Here is a 23,676-nt window from a genome sequence, read left to right on the forward strand (position 1 = left end):
TGTAATTGGTAATTGCTGGAAGCATGCAAAAGTAACAACCACTTTTGTTTAACGCAACACTTAGCAGCTATGGGACCAAAACAGTGAATGGAAAGACTCAATCTCTATAGCTTGGAGGAAAGAAAAGATGGGGAAGATGTGATAGAAACATTTCTATTACAGGAGGGAAGTTTATTTTTCAAAGCAGTCTGAAACTAGAGGGTCAGAGGATGTAAGGATATTTTAACTTACAGAGGGTGGTAGATAAATGGAACAGCCTTCCATCAGACATGGTAGAGGCTAATACAACGGGGGAATTTAAACATGCATGGGATAGCTACAACGCTATTGGGATTGCAAGACAAGATCAAGGCCTGTTTAAGACCTGCATCTTACTTCTTATTTGCCATTAAATTCTAAGTTTCTGATCAAGGACCAGATTTCAATTAATGCGTGTTGAACAGGAAGAAAGGAAGTGGGTGTTCGCTCTCAATATCCACGGATGATCTCAAATATTTAATAACTCAGACCGGAAATACGTACTTTGGCATCCTGGAGTCAGTCACGACCATAGCCCTGCTAAACTCCACATTCAGATCCATTGGTTCTAAGATATGCTGAGGCGAGTGTTTCAGTTTGCGAGCCTTCTTCCAATCTTCATCTAATCAATTCAAAAAATTAAAATAAAATTATTAAGCTACCAGTATGAACAAAACAATCTGCATTTTCCCCCCATTTTGTGCATTATGGCACTGCTTAATGCGAGTACTTACTGTATTTGCTGTAAAGCAACTGAATACTGCTCAGTTGCACATCAAAACTCTCATATGCACGTGACATAATGTCTTCAAGACTGCTCTGCCCTATTTTCAGTCGTGGAAGGTCTACGCGACTTATGCTCTCCATCTTAAAAAAAATAAGATTGGTAGACCATTAAGATCCATATCAGGTAACTTTCAATGTTGGTTAAGAAGCAAAGGTTAGATTAGAAAAGTAGAGATATAGGGGCGTATGTACGCTGGGTATCATCTTGGCTCTTGAGAACCCCACAATAGATGGAAGATGCTTGTTGAGCTACCACCCTCAAGCTACAAAAACTAAGCATTAAGTCATAACATCATGCCTCACCTTTAAACTACCAAGATCCAGAATGATTAGGTTTGACTGAGGCTCATAAATTCCATTTTGGGGAACAAGGATATAGGAGGCCATGAGATTGATTTTCAAATCAAGGACTTTCTGTGTTTCTATAACATACAGTAAACCTGGAATAAAAAGAAATGTAGAATTGTTAAGTACAAGGCTATGCAGGTAAAAGTGGTCAAATTACTATACTCTTTCTTCAGAGAATGTGTGATTATTATTTACTGATTAATATAGCATTTTCAATTCAGCAGTGCTGTAAAGGGTGTATACTTTTGAGATATATGAAAACGAAGATAAATTCTGACTTCTTAATGTTTTCAAAAACACTAATGATCGGAAGACAGTTCCAGCTGAAATCCTGGTCACGGGGCAGAAAATATAATATAATATAATTGAAGCCCCATGTAGAGTGTAAAATTGAGCAGTAAAACTGAAAATGAATGTTTATTTTTATTTTCTGATCCGTAAAAACATTTGCACGCCGTATGAAGCACTTAAAGTGTGATGTCCTAACTGGTACAATCATAAGCAAACAAAGAGGTTCTACAGAACAAACAGTGAGGCTCTGGAATTCTTTCAGTGTTAATAGACATATTACAAACCATTCTAGAAGGCAGGGTTGCAATGACATGCTAACAGAGCAAGTATTACATAAAAATGCAATTTACCCGTTGATGTTTTATCCCGAAACTCTTCTAATTTTGTTAAAGTGGCAGAGGTCAGCTGTTCAAGATGGACATCTTGTGGTGGACGGAAAAATTCAGCTAAACTGTTGATTGTTTTCTAGGATGGGGAAAAAAATCATATTGGTATAGCAAAGATAAACATATATAACATATATGATGGCGCTATATAAAACAATAAATAATAATAAATATATAACTGTGTTCTGCAACATAGATGATATGAATGCTTAATAATGGTCAATGCTAAGCACATTTTAAAGTATTGACTTTGTGTCACTATTATCCTTAAGACAGTATAAATATTTGTCTTACTTGAAAGAGTACTTACTGCATCATATATTATTTGAAGTGGCAAAGATTCCACTCGAAGTCTTTGGTCAGCAAGCTCATCTAGTGGATTGGTCTCAAACATAAGGCTTAACAGGGAAACACTGTTGTCCTTGACAATGTTTCGGGATGTTAGGAGACAAGGAACCGACTTTCCGTGGGGCGCGCCTGTTGCCTCAAGTGTACCAATCTGCGCTTCAAACCTGGAATTGTAGAATAAGGGCTACGAGTTAGGATATTCAGCTACCACCTTGATAGACACAAACCAAGAAATGGTCAAATCACAAGATCAACAACACAGAAATATCTAGTCTTAACAAGTATTATTGGATTATAGAATCCCTGGAAAGATGTTCTAATAAGCAAAGTGATTATCCTATTCAATGCATGCGCATTGCTTACCGAAGTGCTTGCCCTCCCGGTCGTTGTTTTAACACTGTGCATAGATCAGTTATGGCCAGATTAATCAATTCTGGTTTTCCTTTATCTTCTCGTAATTGAAAGGACATGCTCAGAAGTTTGACACATATACTGATGGCTTCATACTAAAGAAATAAACAAAACAAACAATATTTCTGCACCACATTCTCACGAAAAAACTTCTCAGAATCAACAGAACCCATTTAAAATATAAACATATACATATACATACATATACATACATAAATTAAAGGTTATAATAGACTGAAAGCTTTTAGACAGAGACTGCAAGCTCCACAGGACAGGGACCTCCTTTTATAATGTATTCGTACCTATTGTACTTCAATCAAAACATCAGTATACTGCATTACCTGCTATTACCTCCCCTTGTTATAATGTAAGTAAATATATTAGCACTACATATCTAAAAATATGCAGAACACAAGATTTGTGAATAATAATTTTTTTAAAAATTAAATTTTTTTTAAAAAAAGTAGCTTACTGATTTTGGCAAAGTTGGATCAACAGCGGTTTCACTGTATCCAATCGCTGCGTACAGTTTGGATTTTTCTTCGGGTGACATTAGTCCTTCAATACCTTTAAGACAATGATGTTTGGTCATTAACCTCTGTAACAATGGTCAAAAACACATGCCTGACACAAACCTATCCTTTAGAGGTTTCTGCTTTCTGGCCTCCACATTGGAAGCATTTCTCAAAGTCTATTTATTCTCCCCATTCAAGTTTTTCCTGACTGCCAAAGAAAAAGTACAAATCTATAGGTAGTCTTAATTTATAAGTTTCCCTAACATGTGACACTTACACTTTGGCCCAGGGCAACTAAAGTGAGTGGCCCCTGGTCCCTGACATCACCTACCCCCACAACACACACTACCGCCAATGCAACACACACATGCCTCTGATCCAAAGCCCTGTTAACAATATCAGGCACCTGTCTTCAGCCCTGCTCAAGAGCTACCAGTCTGCTCATGTAACATTGCATCCTTCGTTCTACCAAGCAAAAGTAAATGTCCAAGATGTTGAGACTAAAGCAGCTTGTGAAGCTGGAAATGTATTTTGATGGAGTGTGTTAATGTAAGAAGGGATTGCGCCTGCAAAAGGGCATTGTTCTGACTTTTGCAGGTGGCAACATCTCTGGGTGTCAACCTACCTCCAGTCTCCACTTTTTCCGCTGAGATTTCACCAGACCAACCCCACATCCATCCAAACCATCCCTTGTTCTCTTCATCTTTAGCTCCTGGTTTGTATATTTTAAGACCAGACTTGCACGCCTAAACGGGTTTTAATAAAAGATAAGAAAAAAGTGACATTTAGCAGTTTCCTAGGAAACATACATTTATAAAAATATTTCCTTAATAAATTTATATTTATGTATACACAATATATATATTCTTCCTGGTTACTTGGGCATCTCTGGCACTAGACATTGTTTAGCGAAACATTAGATGTCCCTTCCTCAGGTGCAATCAATGACAAAGGCTCAGGCCCTACTATTGGGTGACTTTTCATGCTAGAGGTCGAGCACAGGTTTCTAGAACTCTAAGAGGACCTTAAAGCAAATTATGGCCACTGATTTTCAAAGTAACAAGCACCCTTTATTTGGCTGAAAACACAACAGAATTGGTTACCAAAGAGCACCAAACAGTGAGTTCAAAGTGAATTTGTCGGATTCTTCTTTACCTCCACTTCTGCTTGTTGCCTTGCTAACGTTATGCTGAAAATGTCCAAAGTCTTTTCATATTCCTGTGAAATAAACAAAATATGAAGCATGGAGGGTAAAGCACACTGGACTGTGACTTTGCTATAACTGGACAACCTGTTCAAGGAGAACAGACACCAAAAGGGAACAAAATAATGATTTTATTCTACCATAACGAACCTCATTCATATGGAGTATGTCCGCTGAAGGTTTCTTGCAAGTGATCGTCGACTTGTACATTTCTTTGTATCGTTTAATTGTTTGTCTGTGCTTACGAATGTGCTTCCATGACCACATGTGAAGCCCCGGTTTAACATTTACTTCAAGGATACCAGTTATTGCGTACTTCCACCTATTAAGAAAATAAAAAATTAACAATGCCTTCCATGCCATTCCATAAATAGAGATTTTAAATTAATTTCTTAAGAAAACACATAACAAATAGAGAGTAACAGATCCTAGATCAGTGGCCCGGGAATTAAATGTTAAATACCTATTATAAGAATACCTATTAAAAGTATAATACCTAGACATAATAATGGCTTAAAAGAACAGTTTCGATTACAAAATGATTTGTTATTAGTAGTAGTAATCGAATACTTGGATCTATTTTGTACTGACTCCGTTGCATTTTACTGCACACAAAGTGGTGCATGTAATATCAAGATAATAGAGTTAGAAAATGCGAAATGTATCTATTTTTCTGCTTACTCTTACTGAAAATTTACTAAAGTACACTTCGTTAATTGTGAAAACGTGGATGTGCGCCCTTAATCACAATAGCTGCAACAACCCCTCTGGTGGCTCAATTAGTTCTGTACAGTTCTGTAGCCTACCATATCGTGGCATTGTTGTGCACGCAAACATCCGGTCGGAACTTTCTGTAGGGAAGGTTTCGAGACATCATGTTAATGGATTCCAAAAGCTCCATAACACTGCGGTACTAGCGAACAGAACAAAAAAAAGAAACAATATAACTAACTTTAATAATACATTAGACACTGACTTTGGTGGTACGTCGGGGAATATATTTCCTTCCACTGCTATGAATTCACCTTATCCCCCTACTTCCACTAACATGTAACTTAACGTGGAGAAGACTACACAAGTTATGTAGCAGGTAAGATTTGTGATACTACTAGCCTGATAGGAGGATGTTATTTTTCTTAAAAAAGCATGAAAAAAAAAAGTATAATAAAAGTTATTTTACACCCCACTGCATTTACATCTTCACTTAAAATTTGAATGTTCTGTGCCCTTATTCACAAACAGGTTAAAAATGGCTGTACAATGAAATGAGAATGTTATCCTGCCTTTTCACTGCTTACTCACAGGATGCTTAGCGTGCCTTCAAACACTAGTTTATGCTAATTTTCTCTGCAAGAATAGTTAACGTTACTAAGCTAATCTTTGCTACTTCCTTGAAAGTCAGTCAGCCACAAAAGTCTAACCTGTGGTTTGTTAAACTCAATCGCTATATCCTGAAGATTTACATCCAAGTCTATCTTGGGTGAAGAAAAGTCGAATTCAGAACGAGGGTTCATACGTAGTTTTGCTCTTCCGGAAATTGGACGAAATACTTAAAAATAAAAATAATTATAGAAGTGATGATAATAATGTAAGCTTAAATTTCATTACTTAAAGTAAAGGGTGACAACATTTCTTGGTACTATTTTCTTTCTATACACCGACCAGCAATTACGAAACACGGCTGCGCTCCCGACCAGGTCTGGTGACCATACACCATTTTCAAGGACTGGTTTTCTACATACAGGTACTAATTAACAATATATTGTGGGTCTTTCATTTTTACACTTACCAAAATTGTAACCTTCTGGAATCATGTTATGACCAGCAACCCCATGCTTCAGCATATCCTAGAAAACACAGTTTCCATTTATTACGTGGCACAGAATTGTAGTATAGCATTAGAGCAAACCTTTTTTCTTCAGGACAGCTTTATACCGTGCACTGTATTGCTTTATTGTTAAATCATCTACTGCTTCCACTGGAAAGCTATTCTAGGTATCTACTACCCTTTATATGCAACACCTTTTTCCATCCTCCTACTCTCAGAATCCTGAATTTCAAGCTGTGCGTATAATAAGATTCTAAAGGCTAGCTTTGTCTGGAATGTCATGCTGCTACTAAACAAACAAGGTATACAAAATATATTTTTTTATTCAAAAAACATATGGAAAACTATATTGTTCCAACCAACATGTTGGTACACAGTGGATTTCTTTAATATCGCGTCTGGTATCCATTTTTGTGGATTTTGTATGTCATCTCATTTCTTGTATGATGTATAATACAAAGGTAAACATGTTGCTATACATATTACTCTTCCTGTATATATTTGATGGCACATACCAAAGCGTCACCGCAACTTTGATAATAGTACATCTCCGATTTCACATTCCAGTAGGCGAACAAGTTATCGAGTCGTATAAGCTGCAAGAATAGAAATAAATAATTTCACATACAAACGTGCAATAGTTTTACAAAATGTGCGTTCTTCAACGATTCATTACAGAAGTGCCAGCCCTCCCTTCACAAAACATACCCCGACATGCCCCACCACCCAGTGCTTTATGCGACTCCCACTGCCGTTCTCGGTTACATGTGGACGTAACACCAGTGCTATAGTGGTTTGCAAGGTTTCATAATGATTTTACAGTGGTGATAGACAACCTCTTGATTTAGGAAAAGGCTATCCAACACCAAAATACCACTGGTATTCGTATAGAAACTGGAAAATGTCCATTGGGCCAGCCCATCAAGAGACAAAGAAACATACTGTTCACTATAACAACAATTCTTTAATGAATGGCAGTGCCAATGTGTTTATTAATCATTTTGATTGGACTTTTAAAACAACTACCGGTACCTTGTAAAACAACTTGGCCGACTCATCGTGTAAGCATGGATTCCAATTTTTATCTGAGGTCTGTAAGAAATAAACATATTAGAAAATATTCGTGGTACAATCTCAAGAACATGCAAAATACAATGGTTGCATAGAATTTATTATACATTGACCTAATAATGCCACATATTAAATAATCAAAGGCAAAAATATAATAGTGATTTTTCACATTGTAACACTCTTAAATAAGCAAAATAGACCTTCATACATAACTTGTATTTTTTGAAGTTTAAAGTGGATGCACATGTGCATTTCAAATAATTGCCTTCCCAAACAACAAACTTTTTAAAAAAGCTGATGGTTCAGATAAATAATCAGTCTTTTATTCCCACTGTGCGATCCCCATACCTGTAAGCTGAAATTCTGAAGTGATACTCCAAATGACAGGGGGCTTTCAGGATTTGTGATCTTAAAAACAAACACACAATTGTTACAACTCTGTAAACATCGGGGACAGATCTGTGTATATTTAGCAGTAACACCAGCTGCAAAGTTAAATAATGTCAGACTTCGGTCCTAGCTATGGTGTACGCTGCTGCACCGGTTTGCATCCGCTGCTCTGCACTCATTTATTTTTGTTTTAATGTTCTGTGCTCTACTTCTGTGCCTGGCCTTCTTGTATTTAACCTGCCCCACCCGACCGCTTTGTTCAGTTTTCTGCTCGCGCGCTACAGGTAAGCCTCGTCAGACCGTCCTTCTACGTGTTATTTTTTATGTTTTAGTCTGAATTTGGGGTACAGTACATTATCTATAATAAAGTGCCTTTCGTGTGATGGTCATTAGGTACCTCGCCACCTGGATTTGCCTATATGCTGTTTGGATTGTGCGGGCAGACTTCCCTTCAGTACTGTCCTCTAGCAGCATGCCGCTTCCACATGTGTCTGGTATATGGGCACCGAAACCCAGGGGTTTAACCTATAGGGACGTGGTTGCCCTGTGGGCCCACCTCTGCAGCAAGACTCTTTATCCTAACAGTGATTCATGACCAATGAAAGCTCCCAGTCAGGACTTCATCATAAATTATATGTATGTCTTGGTATTTTATGGATGAGTTCAGTTACCAACATACAGAAAGAGAAAGCTGATCTAGTATATTTCTATAACCTTAGATATCCACAAATGTGATGGATAGTTGCGTGCCATATTGATGTATGTGCTTCATGGCACCACAAAAAGAATCCAAGGCCAGCTTAAGGCATGTTTTACAAGGTGACTGCTTAGATAGGGCCTGGTATTTGTTTTTTTGTGGATGAGCAGCTAACCCTACTCAAGTGTATATAAAATAATGTTTATGTCAATACGGACAAAATGCACACCAAAATATGGTATCACTTTTACACTTATTACCATCATACCTGGGGACATTTAGGCTGCAGCTACATGGACCTCCCCGCCTTGCGGGTTGGCGGCCAGGACTACCTGCTGACGTTGTCACCGTCATTTAAGGGGGGAATGGGTGGGGAGTGTCAGGACCCAGAGGATTCGGCAAAATTCCCCCGGCACTTCTCCCAGAGAGTTCCCAGTTATGCTTACCATGGCTAAATGGCTGTGCGCACAGTTTATTTTTTTTAAAAAATCAAAACTGGCAGCCAAATGACATGATACTGAGCAGTGGCAGAGTTTGAATTAATATTGGACACAGGGCCGGCCCGACAATGGAGCCGAGTGGGGCAACCGCTCCAGGAGGCACTTTTGAAGGGGCGGCACTTTGCCGCCCGAGCCCTTTTTTTTTTTTTTTAAAAGCGAAAGAGAGAAAGGGGCGCCGAGTGGTTTTCGCTTACCAAGCTGTCAGTACCCTCTCTCTCTCTCCTCTGCGGCGAGTCTCCCTGTTCGGTCTCGGTGCCGGCTTGTAATGCTGAGTGCCGGAAGATTTCCAGCGCTCAGCATTACAAGCCGGCACCGAGACCGAACAGGGAGACTCGCCGCAGTACTGCTGAAAGGTAAGTACAAGGGGGGGGGGGAGAGAGGAAGGGTAGATAATGGGGGGGGGGGGGGCGGCAGTGACGGAGGGAGAGGAATGGTAGATAAGGGGGGGGGCGGTATTTTAAAATTCGCCCCAGGCGGCATTTTGCCTTGATCCGGCCCTGATTGGACAGCTCTCTCTATATCTGGTGGACGGTCGCTGTTGAGGTTTTGACTTTGGAGTATCATTGCTTTCACAGCCATTTGCTGCAGCCCACAAAGCAGCAAGCTAGAACCCAGGGCTGTCTAAACAAGTGTTAAAGCTTAACTACTTACATCGTCCTCATAACGGATGTGAATGTTGGAAATCTTCACTTGAAGATTTTTGATCACCTGAGTTACTAATTTCTCTACAAATGTGTCCTGTTTCTCTTCTTTTTGCTTTTCTGTTAACAAAAAAAGAAAGCCGCGTTACATAATCATTAACTGTTAAGCAAGCGTGCACATAGGTCATACGAGGTCTCCTTCTATTCACATATTACAATTGAACACATGACACATTTCATGTTGGGAAAGAGGTTTCATTAATACTCCAGTGTTTTAGGAAACCCCCTAAGCCAATAATGCATACAAAAGTACTTTGTAACTACTCAAATGCATTGTTCAAGGTTTAAGAAAAGTACTTAAGGAGAAGCTGCAGACCTTGAAGCAATGAATGTCAAGAAAGGGCACCCACTGAAATAAATTGGAGCATGGTGGCCTTGTTAAACCCCAAGCCAGAACTAGAGCTGACTGGGGGTATATGATATGCAATGGTGGGTGACACCACACAAATGTAAAGGCCCCACACGTATGTATTATGTGGAATGTGCCTTTAATGAATTAAAAAAGGACTTCTTTTCAGATGACTGGCAATGCATTTAAGTGATTTAAGTGGAGTGCTATGATAAACAGTCCACTGAGGTGTACTCAATCATATTTCTTACCTTGATCAGCCACCTTTTGCTTTGCCTCTTCAATGTGTAGGAGTTGTAACTGTTTAGCTTCCAGGAACTGCTTTTCTTCTTTCTCTGCATCATATTTGATGCCTGTAAAATAATACAATTCTCAAAGTAAACAGATAAAGAAGTTTGTAACAAACAAACAAAAAAAAAATAGCTGGAACTTCGTATCCTGGTGACAGCCATAAACCATCATTAAGGTCCATTAACACAAAGCAGAAATGTTTTGCCACACTAGCAAAACAGATTGCAACAGATTGTGTAAACTGATAACCACTTATCACTCAAAATCCATAATTAAGCCAATTGGCATGTGTTTTTAGTTACAGTTTTTTTGTTTGTTTCTCTTTTTTAAACGAGAAAAAAATAGGCTCCAGTTACAAATCTCAGATTTTAGTTAAAACATTCACAATAATATAATAAATATATAATATATTCCACTTTATTTGCGAGGCCCAACTTACTGGCAGTAGGCACAATGAGTAAATATACTCCATCTAGAACAGCCTCCACTGGCTGGGTATACAGATTCTTCCAAGGAATTTTAAGATCTAGCTTTCCTACAAAAAAATAAAACAAAACAAAAAAAACATTTAGGTTGATAGGGCCCCAGAAATACAATTAAAATTGCACACATCAAATCTGTGTCATCACTTTTCATTCTAAAGCTCAAAGAAATAACACACAATAGCTACAAAGTATAATGTATATTTAACAGGAACCAATAAAAGTCTTAATTGGCTTAATATATATGACTGCGGTTTCTCCTTCCACTGATCTTTCAGTGTGTTAAGCATGCTGATATTGTTAATAAATGAAGGTATAATACATGAAGAATGCAGTTGCTCCTTATGTTATGTTAGACGATAATTAATGTACTTTTTTAGCCTCCATGTGGCAGCCTTACAAGCGATAAAGAGTCCTTTCATCCCTTCAGGTGCCTTTTTATTAATTTATTAAGTAATGTTTTCATCCTGGTCTGAAGGACGAGTCTGTCTGCACGATTCTGGTATCCAAAAACTCGGTTTATTGGTGGGATTGGAATCTATATTCATTTTCAATATTTGTGTGAATTGTATGAGAGGCTTCTGAAGGAGGCACTGATGTTAGCAGTTTATGTCTTCGTTTTAGGGCACTGTGCAAAAAACCTTTCGGGATAGAACATCCATTATCTTATTGTCCATCCTCCTCATTAAGCGAAAAGTCTAAAAGTCATGGAAAACGCACCTGCTTTTGACCTTGATGAGATTGAATACTTTACTTTAAAACGTGAGACAGAAAGTGTTTCCCATATGGCCTTTGTTTAAAGAACCTATGACCCGGGAGTGGAAATCTGATATAAAACATCAAATATATAATGAAAGAGCTGGATTCCCCAACTGGGGTAGATGTGGATATCGCTTACTTGGAAAAGCATACTAGTACCCCTATAGAAGACCTGGTGCGTCAAATATGTGGATGACAAGGCTGAAAGCTCTGAAAAGAGCTGAATTAGCCTCAGGGGTTAAATGTAAAGCATTATTGCCAGCAACAGAAATGGCCAGAACACATAGATGTTAGGTCTCTCAATTTGAAGAAGCAATAACTAATTTCCAAGTAAACAATTATTGCATATATTGCCCAACATCAAAATTTCTACTGATTTTCTATTCAATGCTTCTATAGAATCATTGAAACTTGAATGAGGTTATCTACAGCTGCTATAAGAGCATTATGGATGAAACCCTGGGCAGCTGATCTAACTTCAAAATGCAGCATCTGTAACATTCCTTCTAAAGAAGGAGCATTGTTTGGGTTTAGACACCTTCTTCAGTAAACAGGACAAGAATAAAGATGGCCCAGTCCAGGATAAAACTAGATGTATCTGACTGCAGATATTTACACCCACTAGTAGTGATGTGTTCCTTTTTAAAATGAGAAGCCACAACATCAAACAATTGGCCGATTCAAACTATAAAAGAGTGTAATACAATAGAATTCCTAGAGCCTCCAGTCCCAAGATTTAGCCTTCCAAGCCCAGACCACCAAAATTGAGCACTGCTGCAAATAGAACAAAAAAAAAAGCAGTTGGGGAATCCTTTGCACTGACAAAATGAAGACAAGGTACGTATTCCAGGATATTCTTGTTCCAAAATCAAATGACAGCTTTTTGGATCTACTATTTTTAAACAGAATTATCAAGACAAATACTTTCCCTATGGATCCTATTCTGTCCACAGTCCATTCGACCAGCAAATAGAGGATTGAATGGCCCTATTGGAACTAAAGGATGCATATTTACATATATCAAGAAAAATCTCGCCACAGCAACTTGTGTTTTCACCAAGCTGATCAATGTATTAGCAGCCAAATAAAACTCAAGGTATGCATATTTTTCTTTACCTAGAGGACTGGCTCATTAAACCACCATCAAGAGATATGCTGTGTGTTTAGGTACAGGAGAAGTCAGTTTCATCAATTGGTGGGAGAGATTCAATTTTTAGGCATGATTCTAAATTATCTTAATGAAGGTTCATCTGCCGCAAACATGAATAAAATGTATATAACAGGGCCAAAAAAAGTCACGCAATCTCATAGTTGCAGAACCGGACACGCCATTAAATTTAAGCCAATGGCAGCCATTCCTGAACTTCCACAGCCAAAACTATGCTTCAGGTGATTACAGAAAGAAATAGTAACTTAATGAGACAGGTCTCCAGATACACTGTACACCAACAAAAGAGAAATGTGTTCTTCCCTAAAGTGGTGGGAGCTCAACCAAGTTCTTTAAAGTAAAAAAAGTGAAAATTTTGGCAACCAGATATACGATACTCACGACATATGCTTCCATAAAAAGTTTGAGATCATACAGGAGTGCGGAATAATAGGAATCAGATTATGCCTTCAAAACTACAGAAAAATTAAGTCTGTTTGGTTGGCACACCTACCATTAATTCATCTGATATTGGGAAAGGCTGTCCAAATTTAGTCAGGCAATTTCATACTAGTTGCATATATCAACAAACGAGGCCACCATATCTGCCATCATTTTAAATCTGGAAGCACAGATTTTGACTTGGCCAAGAAACATTTGAACAGATTTCTGCAATCCACGTAAAAGGAAGAGAGAACATAAGGGCAAATTAACTAAACCACTTAAGGAAAATTTCTACAGACTGGGTCCTCGGCTTCCTGGCCTTCTAGTGGAGTGTAGACCTTATGTGGAGACCTATCATAGATCTTGCAGTCACGAGACATACCGTATATGCAAAACTGAAATATTTGGTTAACCATACAGAACAGATCATATAGAACGGAAAAGAAACACCTTCACGAGTGGGTAGGTCTTAAAAAAGAATATAAAATAAATTAAATTACAGTACCCTACAAATCTTGCTGCTCCCGCAGATCAACACTCCTCATAAGTGTTATAACAAATGGTGTATAGGCAAAGGTCGGGGCGCATAGATATGTGGGGAAAAAAAAACCAAATATAGTGTAATAAGTTCATACGAAAAAAAGTAATAAATAGAGAAGTTTGTTGCACTCACAAGTGTATTAGAAAATGAAAGCTCGTCAAAAATCCATACTCTCTTTCGTCTTTGGAGCTTCTGTGTAGAAGATAAGAAACAAAATAGTGCAATAAAAATAGATATTGTTTAATGGATATAGATTAAAAACTTACAAACAAGTAGGCATAACGACTGGGTTATGCGTAAGAGCAGTGTCCTTTATAAAGATAAGTAGATGATCATCAAGTCCATGTAAAGTCCAGGTTTCAATAGTTGTAAAGTTTTCCAAAATATCTCAACGCGTTTCGACGATTTTTGTCTCGGCTTCTTCAGGAGAAAATTTAAGAAATCAATCTGTCTTCTCCTGAGGAAGCCGAGACAAAAATCGTCGAAACGCGTTGAGATATTTTGGAAAACTTTACAACTATTGAAACCTGGACTTTACATGGACTTGATGATCATCTACTTATCTTTATAAAGGACACTGCTCTTACGCATAACCCAGTCGTTATGCCTACTTGTTTGTAAGTTTTTAATCTATATCCATTAAACAATATCTATTTCGTTTCTTATCTTCTACACAGAAGCTCCAAAGACGAAAGAGAGTATGGATTTTTGACGAGCTTTCATTTTCTAATACACTTGTGAGTGCAACAAACTTCTCTATTTATTATTTTTTTCGTATGAACTTATTACACTATATTTGTTTTATTTTTTCCCACATATCTATGCGCCCCGATTCCAGACATACTTTTTCATGGATGAACTCTGGTTATGGAAATGGACAAAATAAAGCTAACAGCCTCTAGACTGGAGGGCAATTACTGAGAAACCAAGGCATTGATCCTGAAGTCATAAGTCTGTAGTTGCGAACAAGAAAGGCAACTACATCTTAAATATAGCCCAGAATTTGGACTAAATTCTGACGATTATGTTAATATGGATCAATTTTCCCTACCTATTTACCAAATTCTGAAACCTCTACAACTGGGTTTAAAAGACTGGGTTTACCTGCATCCAGGTATATTAAGGTGCAAGTGGCAGCCTTAAGTGCTTTCTTTTCTAAAGTCTTTGAATCCTTTGGTCTGGAAATCCACAGATATTTAATACCTCACCCAGGATGCTATCTTGTGTCCCTAGTTGGGATTTAATTGTATTGCATCCTCTTGAATTTCTTCTAGAACTTTAGGTCTAAAATAAGGTAATCCCATTCAGGAGGCTAGATGGATTCAGTCTGCATTATCATTGGCCTACAAACTGCAGATGGAAACACCTCCGAGTGTCAAACGGGTAGCTCATTCAATGTGCTATAGCCACATCATGGGCTGACCTAGCCAATGCGTCAGTAGAACTTAAGATATGTAAAACAGCAACTTGGGTTAGACCTTTTTTTTGGGGGGGGGGGTGCTACCACAAAGTAAGTCAAGAGGGGAGGTCCTCTCTTACAGGAAGTGGTTATTGCTTACGCACAGGCACCTGTCCTAAAAAGGGATATAGGGATTATTACCCGCACTTAAGGCATGGAGTAAACATGATAGGGCCGAGCAAAAAGTGTTTGATTTCACCCGTTACCCTGACTGTGATGTGTTGCATATTTCAACACATTTAATGAATTTAATCATCATGGACCATCCCATTTCTTGTGGAAGGGATAGAAACCACTGGCTGACTGTTATCCTATTAACATGGAAATGCAATGTTCATTGCTTTGCATAGAGATATAACACAGCAACAAAGTAATGGTCTGTTATGCACTAGAATACTATGGGGCATAAATGGTAGGAAGACACGGGGATGGAATGAAAGATGCAAGGAACGATCATGGAGAACATATGGTATAGACTAAAGGGAACAAAGGCTAGTTATATACACATGATGCTAAAATAACAAAGCCATTCACAATTCACTTAACATTTTGGCCATTATAACAATCACAGAAGGGAGACATGGAATGCCATCTGACAGCGGCTGCTTGTAACTCTTCCACAGAGTAGTCTCCAGCTACTACAATAACCATATAAAACATTTCCTTTTTAGGCTGATTATGGTATTTGCTTAAAAGGTTTCAACTTACCAATGTGGCCTGCCTTTACTTTAAATGGCACATTCAGCTGACTCTGTAAGAAAAGACCAGACAGTCAACAAGACTATCTTCAAGGAGTCAAGAAGATAAATACACATTGATGTATTTCCTCCAGTTCACGGTGCGCAAGCAGTACATTAAACAACTTGCCAAACTTTCAATTAGGAGAAGAATGCTTTTTGTCTCCTCTCACATCACATTCAAGTAAGAGACACAAACATAAGAGTACAGTCGAGTAGTATACATTTTTATCTAGACTGTAAGCTCATTTGATCAGGGCCTTCCTCATCTGTAAGTAAAATTGTTATATTACTTACAGTATGTCCTGTTTACCCATTGTACAGCACTGTGGCATATGATGGCAGTATAAAAAAAATAATCTACAGTGTATGGTTAAAAAAAGGTGAGTCTGAGCTTGGTCACATTTGTATTCAATATCCTGAAATAAAAACCTGTACTAATATACATCCTGGATCAATTTCCAGGTTACGGAGCAGAATGTTAAACAGCCTACCGATGAATTGATATTGATTGCTTTCTTACCAGTGCATTTTCCTTAATCTCAAGATTCTTTAATGCTACAGCACCTAGAAAAAAAAAAATGAATATAACAGTATTAGATATACATTCCTTATTTAATAAGTGTGCACTAGGCCAAAAATATGAATCATGAGGAGGCAGACTAACATGGACATAAGGTTGACCTCGGTACCAAGTGAGACCAAACATGACAAGGAAGGGTTGTGAAGAACAGAAGTCGAAGTCTTAGCAAGATCTAAAACTCTCCATTTCTACTAGTAATATATATATCTCTAACAGCATCTTATATATGTGTTTGTTTAATTTCAGCTGAAAAATATAGCACTAATGTAGTAACTAACACCCCATCAAGCCTCAAAGAGCCACAATGATGTTTTGAGCTATCCCATATCTATCAAACAACACAATCAACCACCCAGCCTGGTCTAAAATATATTTATAGCTAAACGCAGGAGCCAGTTGCTTTTTCCTTCTCAACAGCACTTCTTTTATACTGTAAAATGCATAACGTCCCTTTTTACATGGACTTCAAAAAAATCCAGAGGTAACATTCTCCATAGATATCTAAATTCTGACCACATCAAGAAACTAACGGTTAATCTACAATTTTAGATTCCACATTTAGCAGATTTATTAATTAAAAACTGTCATTGTCATCTAATTCTAATATTTGCATCTGTTCGCTAAACCATGGAGATTACCTTGACTGGTAGCAGACCGCTACAAACACAAAGACTGCAGTTGTAATAAATCACTGATGTTTTCTTAGCCGGGACTCAGGAGACTGTTGCATCGGAGAAGTGCATAGTGGTATAAAAACTCCTAAATGATGAGTCCACATTTTCACTTGATAATTAATGTTCTGCAAAGAGCTGATTATGACAAAGCTTACAACACTTTTGCTTGCAGTCTAAAGACACTCTCCCACAGGTAAGCTTATCAACGTTTAGCCAATCTGCAAATTCCCTTTGCATCTAAAAGCCGAGCGTGTAGGGAATCTAGCAATGTTATTGGCGTCATACGGTCCCTAACCAAAGAAGGCATCAGCTGTCGGCACCAGAAGACTTATAGAAACTTAAATAATCTCTATTCTGTTTTTATTTTCAAATAAACTATCCAGTGATCTCAAGGCAATTGAATGTAACTGTTGTACAAAAGTTCATTATGGTGTTCAAGTATCTCAATTATTATTATCTTTTATTTATATAGCGCCAACAATTTACGCAGCGCTTAATACAATACATATATTCAAGGGGTATGACTAGACGAGAATTGACAGACTGACCGATACATTAGGTGGGGAGAGCCCTGCTCGCACGCTTACAAATGATTCACCCACGAATAATAAGGTTATGGTAAAGGGTTGTTCGTATATGTATATAAACACACCTGTGGGAAAATAAGTGCCACTGTGTAGTATAGATGCTAGAAGGGTCACCGATGTCCCCTACATTTTCTTGTCAGTACAATTATTGTTGTAGAAATTAGTTTCCACATTATGCTCTGTGTAGGAACTGGATAAATATTTGTAATAGGCTCAGAATATAAGCCGTCGTGTACCATCAAGGCTTTTCCAATCTTAAAGAAAAACTTAAAGTAGATCAAATTATTTTGCCAAATCATACACCAATAAAAACATCAGATGCATTTTTAACAGCTGCCTAGTTGGATTGAAGCCTCACATTTGCCAAATAGAACATGTGGGGAATGCATGTGAAAAAATTTTTGAGCCCAGGTCCATCAAATCAATCGATTATAAACCAGAAGCACTGACACCTGCCGGAAGGGAATGCCCAATCGTGTGATCAGGCATTCCTTGTATAACTGTGTACCGGTGCTTGCGTTGTTGAACACGATTGGTCGGCAGGATAGACCAGAGACAACTTGAACTCCTGTGTAGCGGCAGGGAAACGTCCTTGCCGCTGCAACAAAGTCAGGACATACTAGTAGATCCTAATGGGTGTCTTCGCACAGCTTTTAAGGATGTACCGGTACGTTTTTAGGGAAGCAAAGAAGTTAATATGGATTGTTATTTATGGGGCTATGTGGAGCATTAAACTGTCCCTTTAACTTCCGTCTCGTGCTGGAAAGTACCAAAGCCAAAGAACTTAAAAACCAAGCTTTAGGGGGTCCTTTTAGAAAAAGCTTAGATGATGCCACCCATCAACCGATTGATTGTACAATCCTATACATATCACGGGTCAGCAACTGGTTGGGGAAGATCCACTGCTGAATGAAGCTCCCGACCTCGGGACTTAGTGGGGGAGGATAATTCTAGAGAAATGGGCAACATGGTTAATTGTTTTACATATTTTTTTCCTTTATCACTTGTCCCTTTGTTTGACTAATAATTTGAGTACTGCGAGGATCACGTCACACATATACTGTCATATACCTAGTCATGGTGGTCTTTTACATTAGAGGCCTGCTTGGCAGGTATTTTGCTGATATTGTATGACGCCTGCAATTTATGATGACGATGTATCCAAAATACTTCTGTAACACTGTTTAACTAAACTTCCATGTATAAGGTACTTGGATATAAAAATGATGACACAAAAAATAGCCATGTTACCATATTTGCACAAAGCACCGCACTTTCAAGATGAGGTACAAAAAAATCCCTTTACCTTTGCAATAAATCGCAAACTCAGTGTAAACTTCCCAGCTATAAAAAAAGCATTAGCGGATTTAGGAATGAATGGATATGAAGACTACATAAAATAGTAGAACTAGCCTCAGGACTCATAGGATATAACGTACACACCTTACAGGTTTACTCATACTGTTTAGCAAGAATCCATTATAATCCCTGTACTTGAGATGTACACGAGAGTCTACATTTATCCCACTCACTCACATATATGAAACAAGACCCTTTTACCCATTACCAAGTGGGCCAGGCAGACCAGCAGAACAAGTAATATAGCTGTCAACAGATAAGTAGAATTAATGTTTTGGACCGCACTATGGTACTTTATCACTAGAAAGTCTGTTTTTTGCCTCTTAAATGCATGAGAGGCAGAAAAACAGGCTTTCTAGTGATAAAGGACCATAGTGCGGTCCGAAACACTAATTATACTTATCTGTTGAATAAAGCATTATTTATGAAAGTGACCCATGAGTGCGAATGTCTATTTCTGGACTATGTGTGCGTATATATATATATATATATATATATATATATATGTATGTTAGAACGCTCTTAATACCTCTACATTGTAAGCTCCTATGAGCAGGGCCCTCCTCGCCTGTTTCTGTAAGTCAAGTTGTTATGTTACATAGTTACATAGGCTGAAAAAAGACGTGCGTCCATCAAGTTCAGCCTTTCCTATATCTGTTAATTTGTTGCTGTTGATCCAAAAGAAGGCAAACCCCCCCCCCCCCCCCGGTTTCGCTCTTTCCAATTTTGCACTAACCAGGGAAAAAACTTCCTTCTTGACCCCAAAATGGCAGTCAGATTTCTCCTTGGATCAATAAGCTGTTTCCCCATAATTAAAGATTATATGCCTGAATATTATGTTTTTCCAGGTATCCATCCAGTTGCAGTTTAAACGTCTGTAGAGACTCCGATAAAACTACCTCTGCAGGCAGAGAATTCCACATCCTTGTTGTCCTTACTGTAAAAAACCCTTTCCTCTGCCTTAGACTAAATCTCCTTTCTTCCAGTCTGAATGAGTGACCATGTGTCCTATGCATAGTCCTGTTTATGAACAGATTTCCAGACAATGGTTTGTATTGGCCCCGAATATATTTATATAATGTTATCATATCCCCTCTGAGGTGCCGTTTTTCTAAAGTAAACAGATTTAAATTAATTAACCTTTCTTCATAACTATAGTGCTCCATTCCTTTTATTCATTTTGTAGCCTGCCTCTGCGCCCTTTCTAGTGCTATGATGTCCTTCTTTAGAATAGGTGCCCAAACTTGCACAGCATATTCAAGGTGCGGCCTTACCATTGATTTATAAAGAGGCAAAATTATATCTTTATCCCGCGAATTGATGCCCCTTTTTATACACGACAATACCTTACTGGCCTTAGCATCTGCTGACTGACATTGCACATTGTTGCCTAGTTTGTTGTCTATAACAATTCCCAAATCCTTCTCATTTGTCGTTACCCCTAATTCACTACCGTTTAGGGTGTAGGTTATGTACTTCTTATGTCCCACCTACAAATTGCACAGCGATGCAGAGCATGATGGCGCTATGTAAAACAATAATAAAAATAACCCCAGTAAAGAAAGGGTTAAGCTTCTAATAACATCAATATCAAGAATGACTTGATAAACAAACCATGCTTAACCTAGGTTCACCACAAAAACACAGAAATATGAAAACACCACATGCTCCACAAACAACAAGTCAATATGTATCGCACCCTTACGCCACTCTCCTGGATTTGTCAGCTCGCATAGGGTCTAAAAGGCAATATCCACTACATGTTATAATGTCAATATCCACTACATGTTATAATGTCAATATCCACTACATGTTATAATGTCAATATCCACTACATGTTATAATGTCAATATCCACTACATGTTATAATGTCAATATTCACTGCATTTAAAACAAAACAAAAAATACATTTGTATTTATGCGTGAATATTTAGCAGGGCTACAGGAAAGACTTGCAATGGATACACTCAATGCAATACTTTGGTAAGGTGTTGGGGCGCTGTTATTGACCGGTCACAGCCAGGGCTGGTTACAGTAAAAGCTTGTGAGCAGGGGCCTGTTTACTTAATGCATGGGTCGTTAATCACATGTTATGTAAGAAGCGCTGCGTAAACTGTTGGCACTATATAAATAAAAGATAATAATAATAGAAAAGCAAGAGAATGGCGGCAGGATAACTAGGGATCTGGAAAAAAAAATTGTTGGAGGCAAACATTCTAATCACAAGAAGGGCTGTCACTTTTCTCAACCACAATGTGAGCCACTCTCACACACATGCTGTCTCACTGCACAGGAGGCAGTCCCTCCCTCTGAGAACACTAATTGTAAAAGCAGTAAACACACAATGATATTACAGTAGGCGATCGGGCTTTTGCAAGGGCAGACCTACGGATCGCGAGTCTACTTTAGGGTCCAGGAACAGAAGAGTGACGGGTAATGTGACAGTCGGGAGAATCGCAGTATATCGCGGAATGCAAATTCACCTATAAATAGAACGGGACGGAATTCTGCAGCCGTGCAGCCCTGCTGCTGCCGCTCCCCGGGACATGCTGCCAAACGCCAGCTGAGTTTAGCTTTGTGTACTTTATCGCATAACAAACACAGGCTCCCGGCCAGCCCGTAACACATACTGGGACCGGCCTGTCTCTACAGCATGCTACTAGCCCATGACCTCTGGGCACAGCCCTTCGTTTGCCCCAGCCTGATCGTGCAGGTGGTAAAGCTACACGAGCCACTTACCTCCCCAGATCCCCAGCTTTAGCTGCGAGCTGTCCAGATTCACCACATAGTCCCCGAGGAAGCGGTTCAGCACATCCACTACCACAGACTCAAACACCATGTTTACCGCAACGAGGGGAATCACTGAGACCGCCCTCCCGGGGTGTCAGCCCCCTGTCCCCACTACTATCGCAAGCCGTGGGTCGCCTGTCAGCCGCAGCTGGCTCCTCCTTCCGCCTCATGCGCACTGCACCGGCTCCACCCTCCCCCTCCTCCTCCTCTATTAGGCCTCCGATGGAGAAAAAGCCTTATTGAGTTCAGGGACTCGGATACATTTGTATCTCTTCTAAATACATAGTAGCTGAACAAGGGAACGTCGGTGAAACGGGGAAGTATGGCGAATAAACCCGTGGAGATGCGGTGGAGAGGTTTTGTAAATGACAAACTAATCAGGGACTTTTTACCTATTACTATATTTATTGACGTTAGTGAACTAAACTATTATATACATCGTAAACACTACTAGATTTATTTATCAGTGACTTCTTCCCAACTTTATGTAGGCAGCGCTGCAGGTCAAGGCTGATGGCAGATCCTTCGCTAAATAATTCCTTTAAATGTATTTTGATGTCACAGCTTTAGCAATGAATATGGCACAAAGTTACGCATAGGGGTCTATTCACTAAAGGGAGAGTTGTGTTTCAGCTTCTCTACATTGGTACACACACACACACACACACACACTTTCTTTAAATATCATGGTGGAAAGTAATCCCCGGGGCATGTGGCGTGGTAAAAACACTCCGTACCTGCAAAACAAGAAAATCCTGAGAAAGTTCCAAATAACAACCAATGTTCCCTGTTCCATTAACGTGTACAACGTACAATTTACAGTCTGCATAGAGGACGCATAATCAGAAACCAAACTAAATGGAATTTCTGTATTATAGTTTAAATAAAAAAAATCATCTCGTTGATTTGACAAAGTTTCTTTCTATATACTTGACTACAACATATAAAACTACTAATATAGTGAGTGTTTTCATGATCAATAGTAAACTCTTGTTCCCTTTATTTCAGTTCAATTCTTTTTCAAATGCAGCGGCTTATTTCAATAGTTGGTAGTTGTCCTTATTTTTCAGTCAATAAAAAAGCATAGTTCACAGGAAAATAACAAAAAAGGCAGAAGAATCTGCTTAGGAAGGTGCATTGGAAGCAGGTATGATAAACAGAAAGAGAGAGTTTTAGCTTGTATGATCATCAGAAGCTACTATCTTTCCTGTTATGGCCTTTGATATGATTTAAAGATATCAAAATAAATCAGAAAAAACGAAGTGTAGCTTAGCCCACCCGGATATCTGTCGGTGTGGCAGAGCCTTTCCTGGTGTGTGTGTTTGGGTGTCGGTGTGGCAGAGCCTGTCCTAGTGTGTGTGTTGTGTTGGTGTGGCAGAGCCTGCCCTGGTGTAAGTGTTAGTGTGGCAGGTCCTGGTGTGTGTTTCGGTGTCGGTGTGGCAGGGCCTGCCCTGGTGTGTCTGGCTGTCAGTGTGGCAGAGCCTGTTCTAGTGTGTGTTTTGTGTTTATGTGGCAGAGCCTGTCCTGGTTTGTATGTTGGTGTGACAGAGCCTTTCCTGGTGGGCGTGCGTCAATGTAACAGAGCCTGTCCTGGTGTGTTGTGTTTGGGTGTCTGTGTGGCAGAGCCTGTCCTGGTGTGTGTTTGGGTGTTGGTGTGGCAGAACCTGTCCTGGTGTGTGTGTGTGTGTGTTTGGTTGTCTGTGTGGCAGAGCCTGTCCTGTTGTGTGTGTGTTTGGTCATCTTTTTTCTGGCACTTAACTTACTGTAGGAACAAATTGAGCTATTTCAAGAGATAAAACGCCCTGCTGAATTTTGTAGTCATTTGTTCAGGTAAAGATCAACAACGCAAGGAAACAAAGCATTGCAGGTATAGATCAGTTACTGTATTGGCTCGAATATAGGCTGCACCCTTAAAGTTTGGTGCTATTTTAAAGAAAAAAATATTTTTAAAGAAAAAATACACATTAGTGGAATTGTAAA

The 23,676-nt window shown here is 38.9% G+C and overlaps 1 protein-coding gene across 1 annotated transcript in view; it reads right to left on the bottom strand.

The window, feature by feature from the left end:
- LOC149300581 (intermembrane lipid transfer protein VPS13A-like) overlaps positions 1-21,745 on the bottom strand; it is a 72,063-nt gene extending 50,318 nt beyond the window's left edge. The window contains 22 exon segments of the mRNA XM_089485091.1: positions 523-640; positions 753-885; positions 1,108-1,244; positions 1,794-1,908; positions 2,140-2,341; positions 2,541-2,683; positions 3,061-3,155; positions 3,729-3,849; positions 4,259-4,321; positions 4,458-4,629; positions 5,114-5,220; positions 5,729-5,856; positions 6,097-6,154; positions 6,651-6,731; positions 7,168-7,227; positions 7,555-7,614; positions 9,445-9,554; positions 10,095-10,196; positions 10,574-10,669; positions 15,675-15,717; positions 16,227-16,270; positions 21,646-21,745. Coding sequence (XP_089341217.1) covers positions 523-640; positions 753-885; positions 1,108-1,244; positions 1,794-1,908; positions 2,140-2,341; positions 2,541-2,683; positions 3,061-3,155; positions 3,729-3,849; positions 4,259-4,321; positions 4,458-4,629; positions 5,114-5,220; positions 5,729-5,856; positions 6,097-6,154; positions 6,651-6,731; positions 7,168-7,227; positions 7,555-7,614; positions 9,445-9,554; positions 10,095-10,196; positions 10,574-10,669; positions 15,675-15,717; positions 16,227-16,270; positions 21,646-21,745 — 2,288 coding nt within the window.
- Between the last annotated feature and the right edge of the window lie 1,931 nt (positions 21,746-23,676).

This window comes from Sceloporus occidentalis, unplaced genomic scaffold, assembly GCF_023333645.1.
Source record: "Sceloporus occidentalis isolate IW3139 unplaced genomic scaffold, rSceOcc1.0.p SCAF_24, whole genome shotgun sequence".
Lineage (NCBI taxonomy): Eukaryota > Metazoa > Chordata > Lepidosauria > Squamata > Phrynosomatidae > Sceloporus > Sceloporus occidentalis.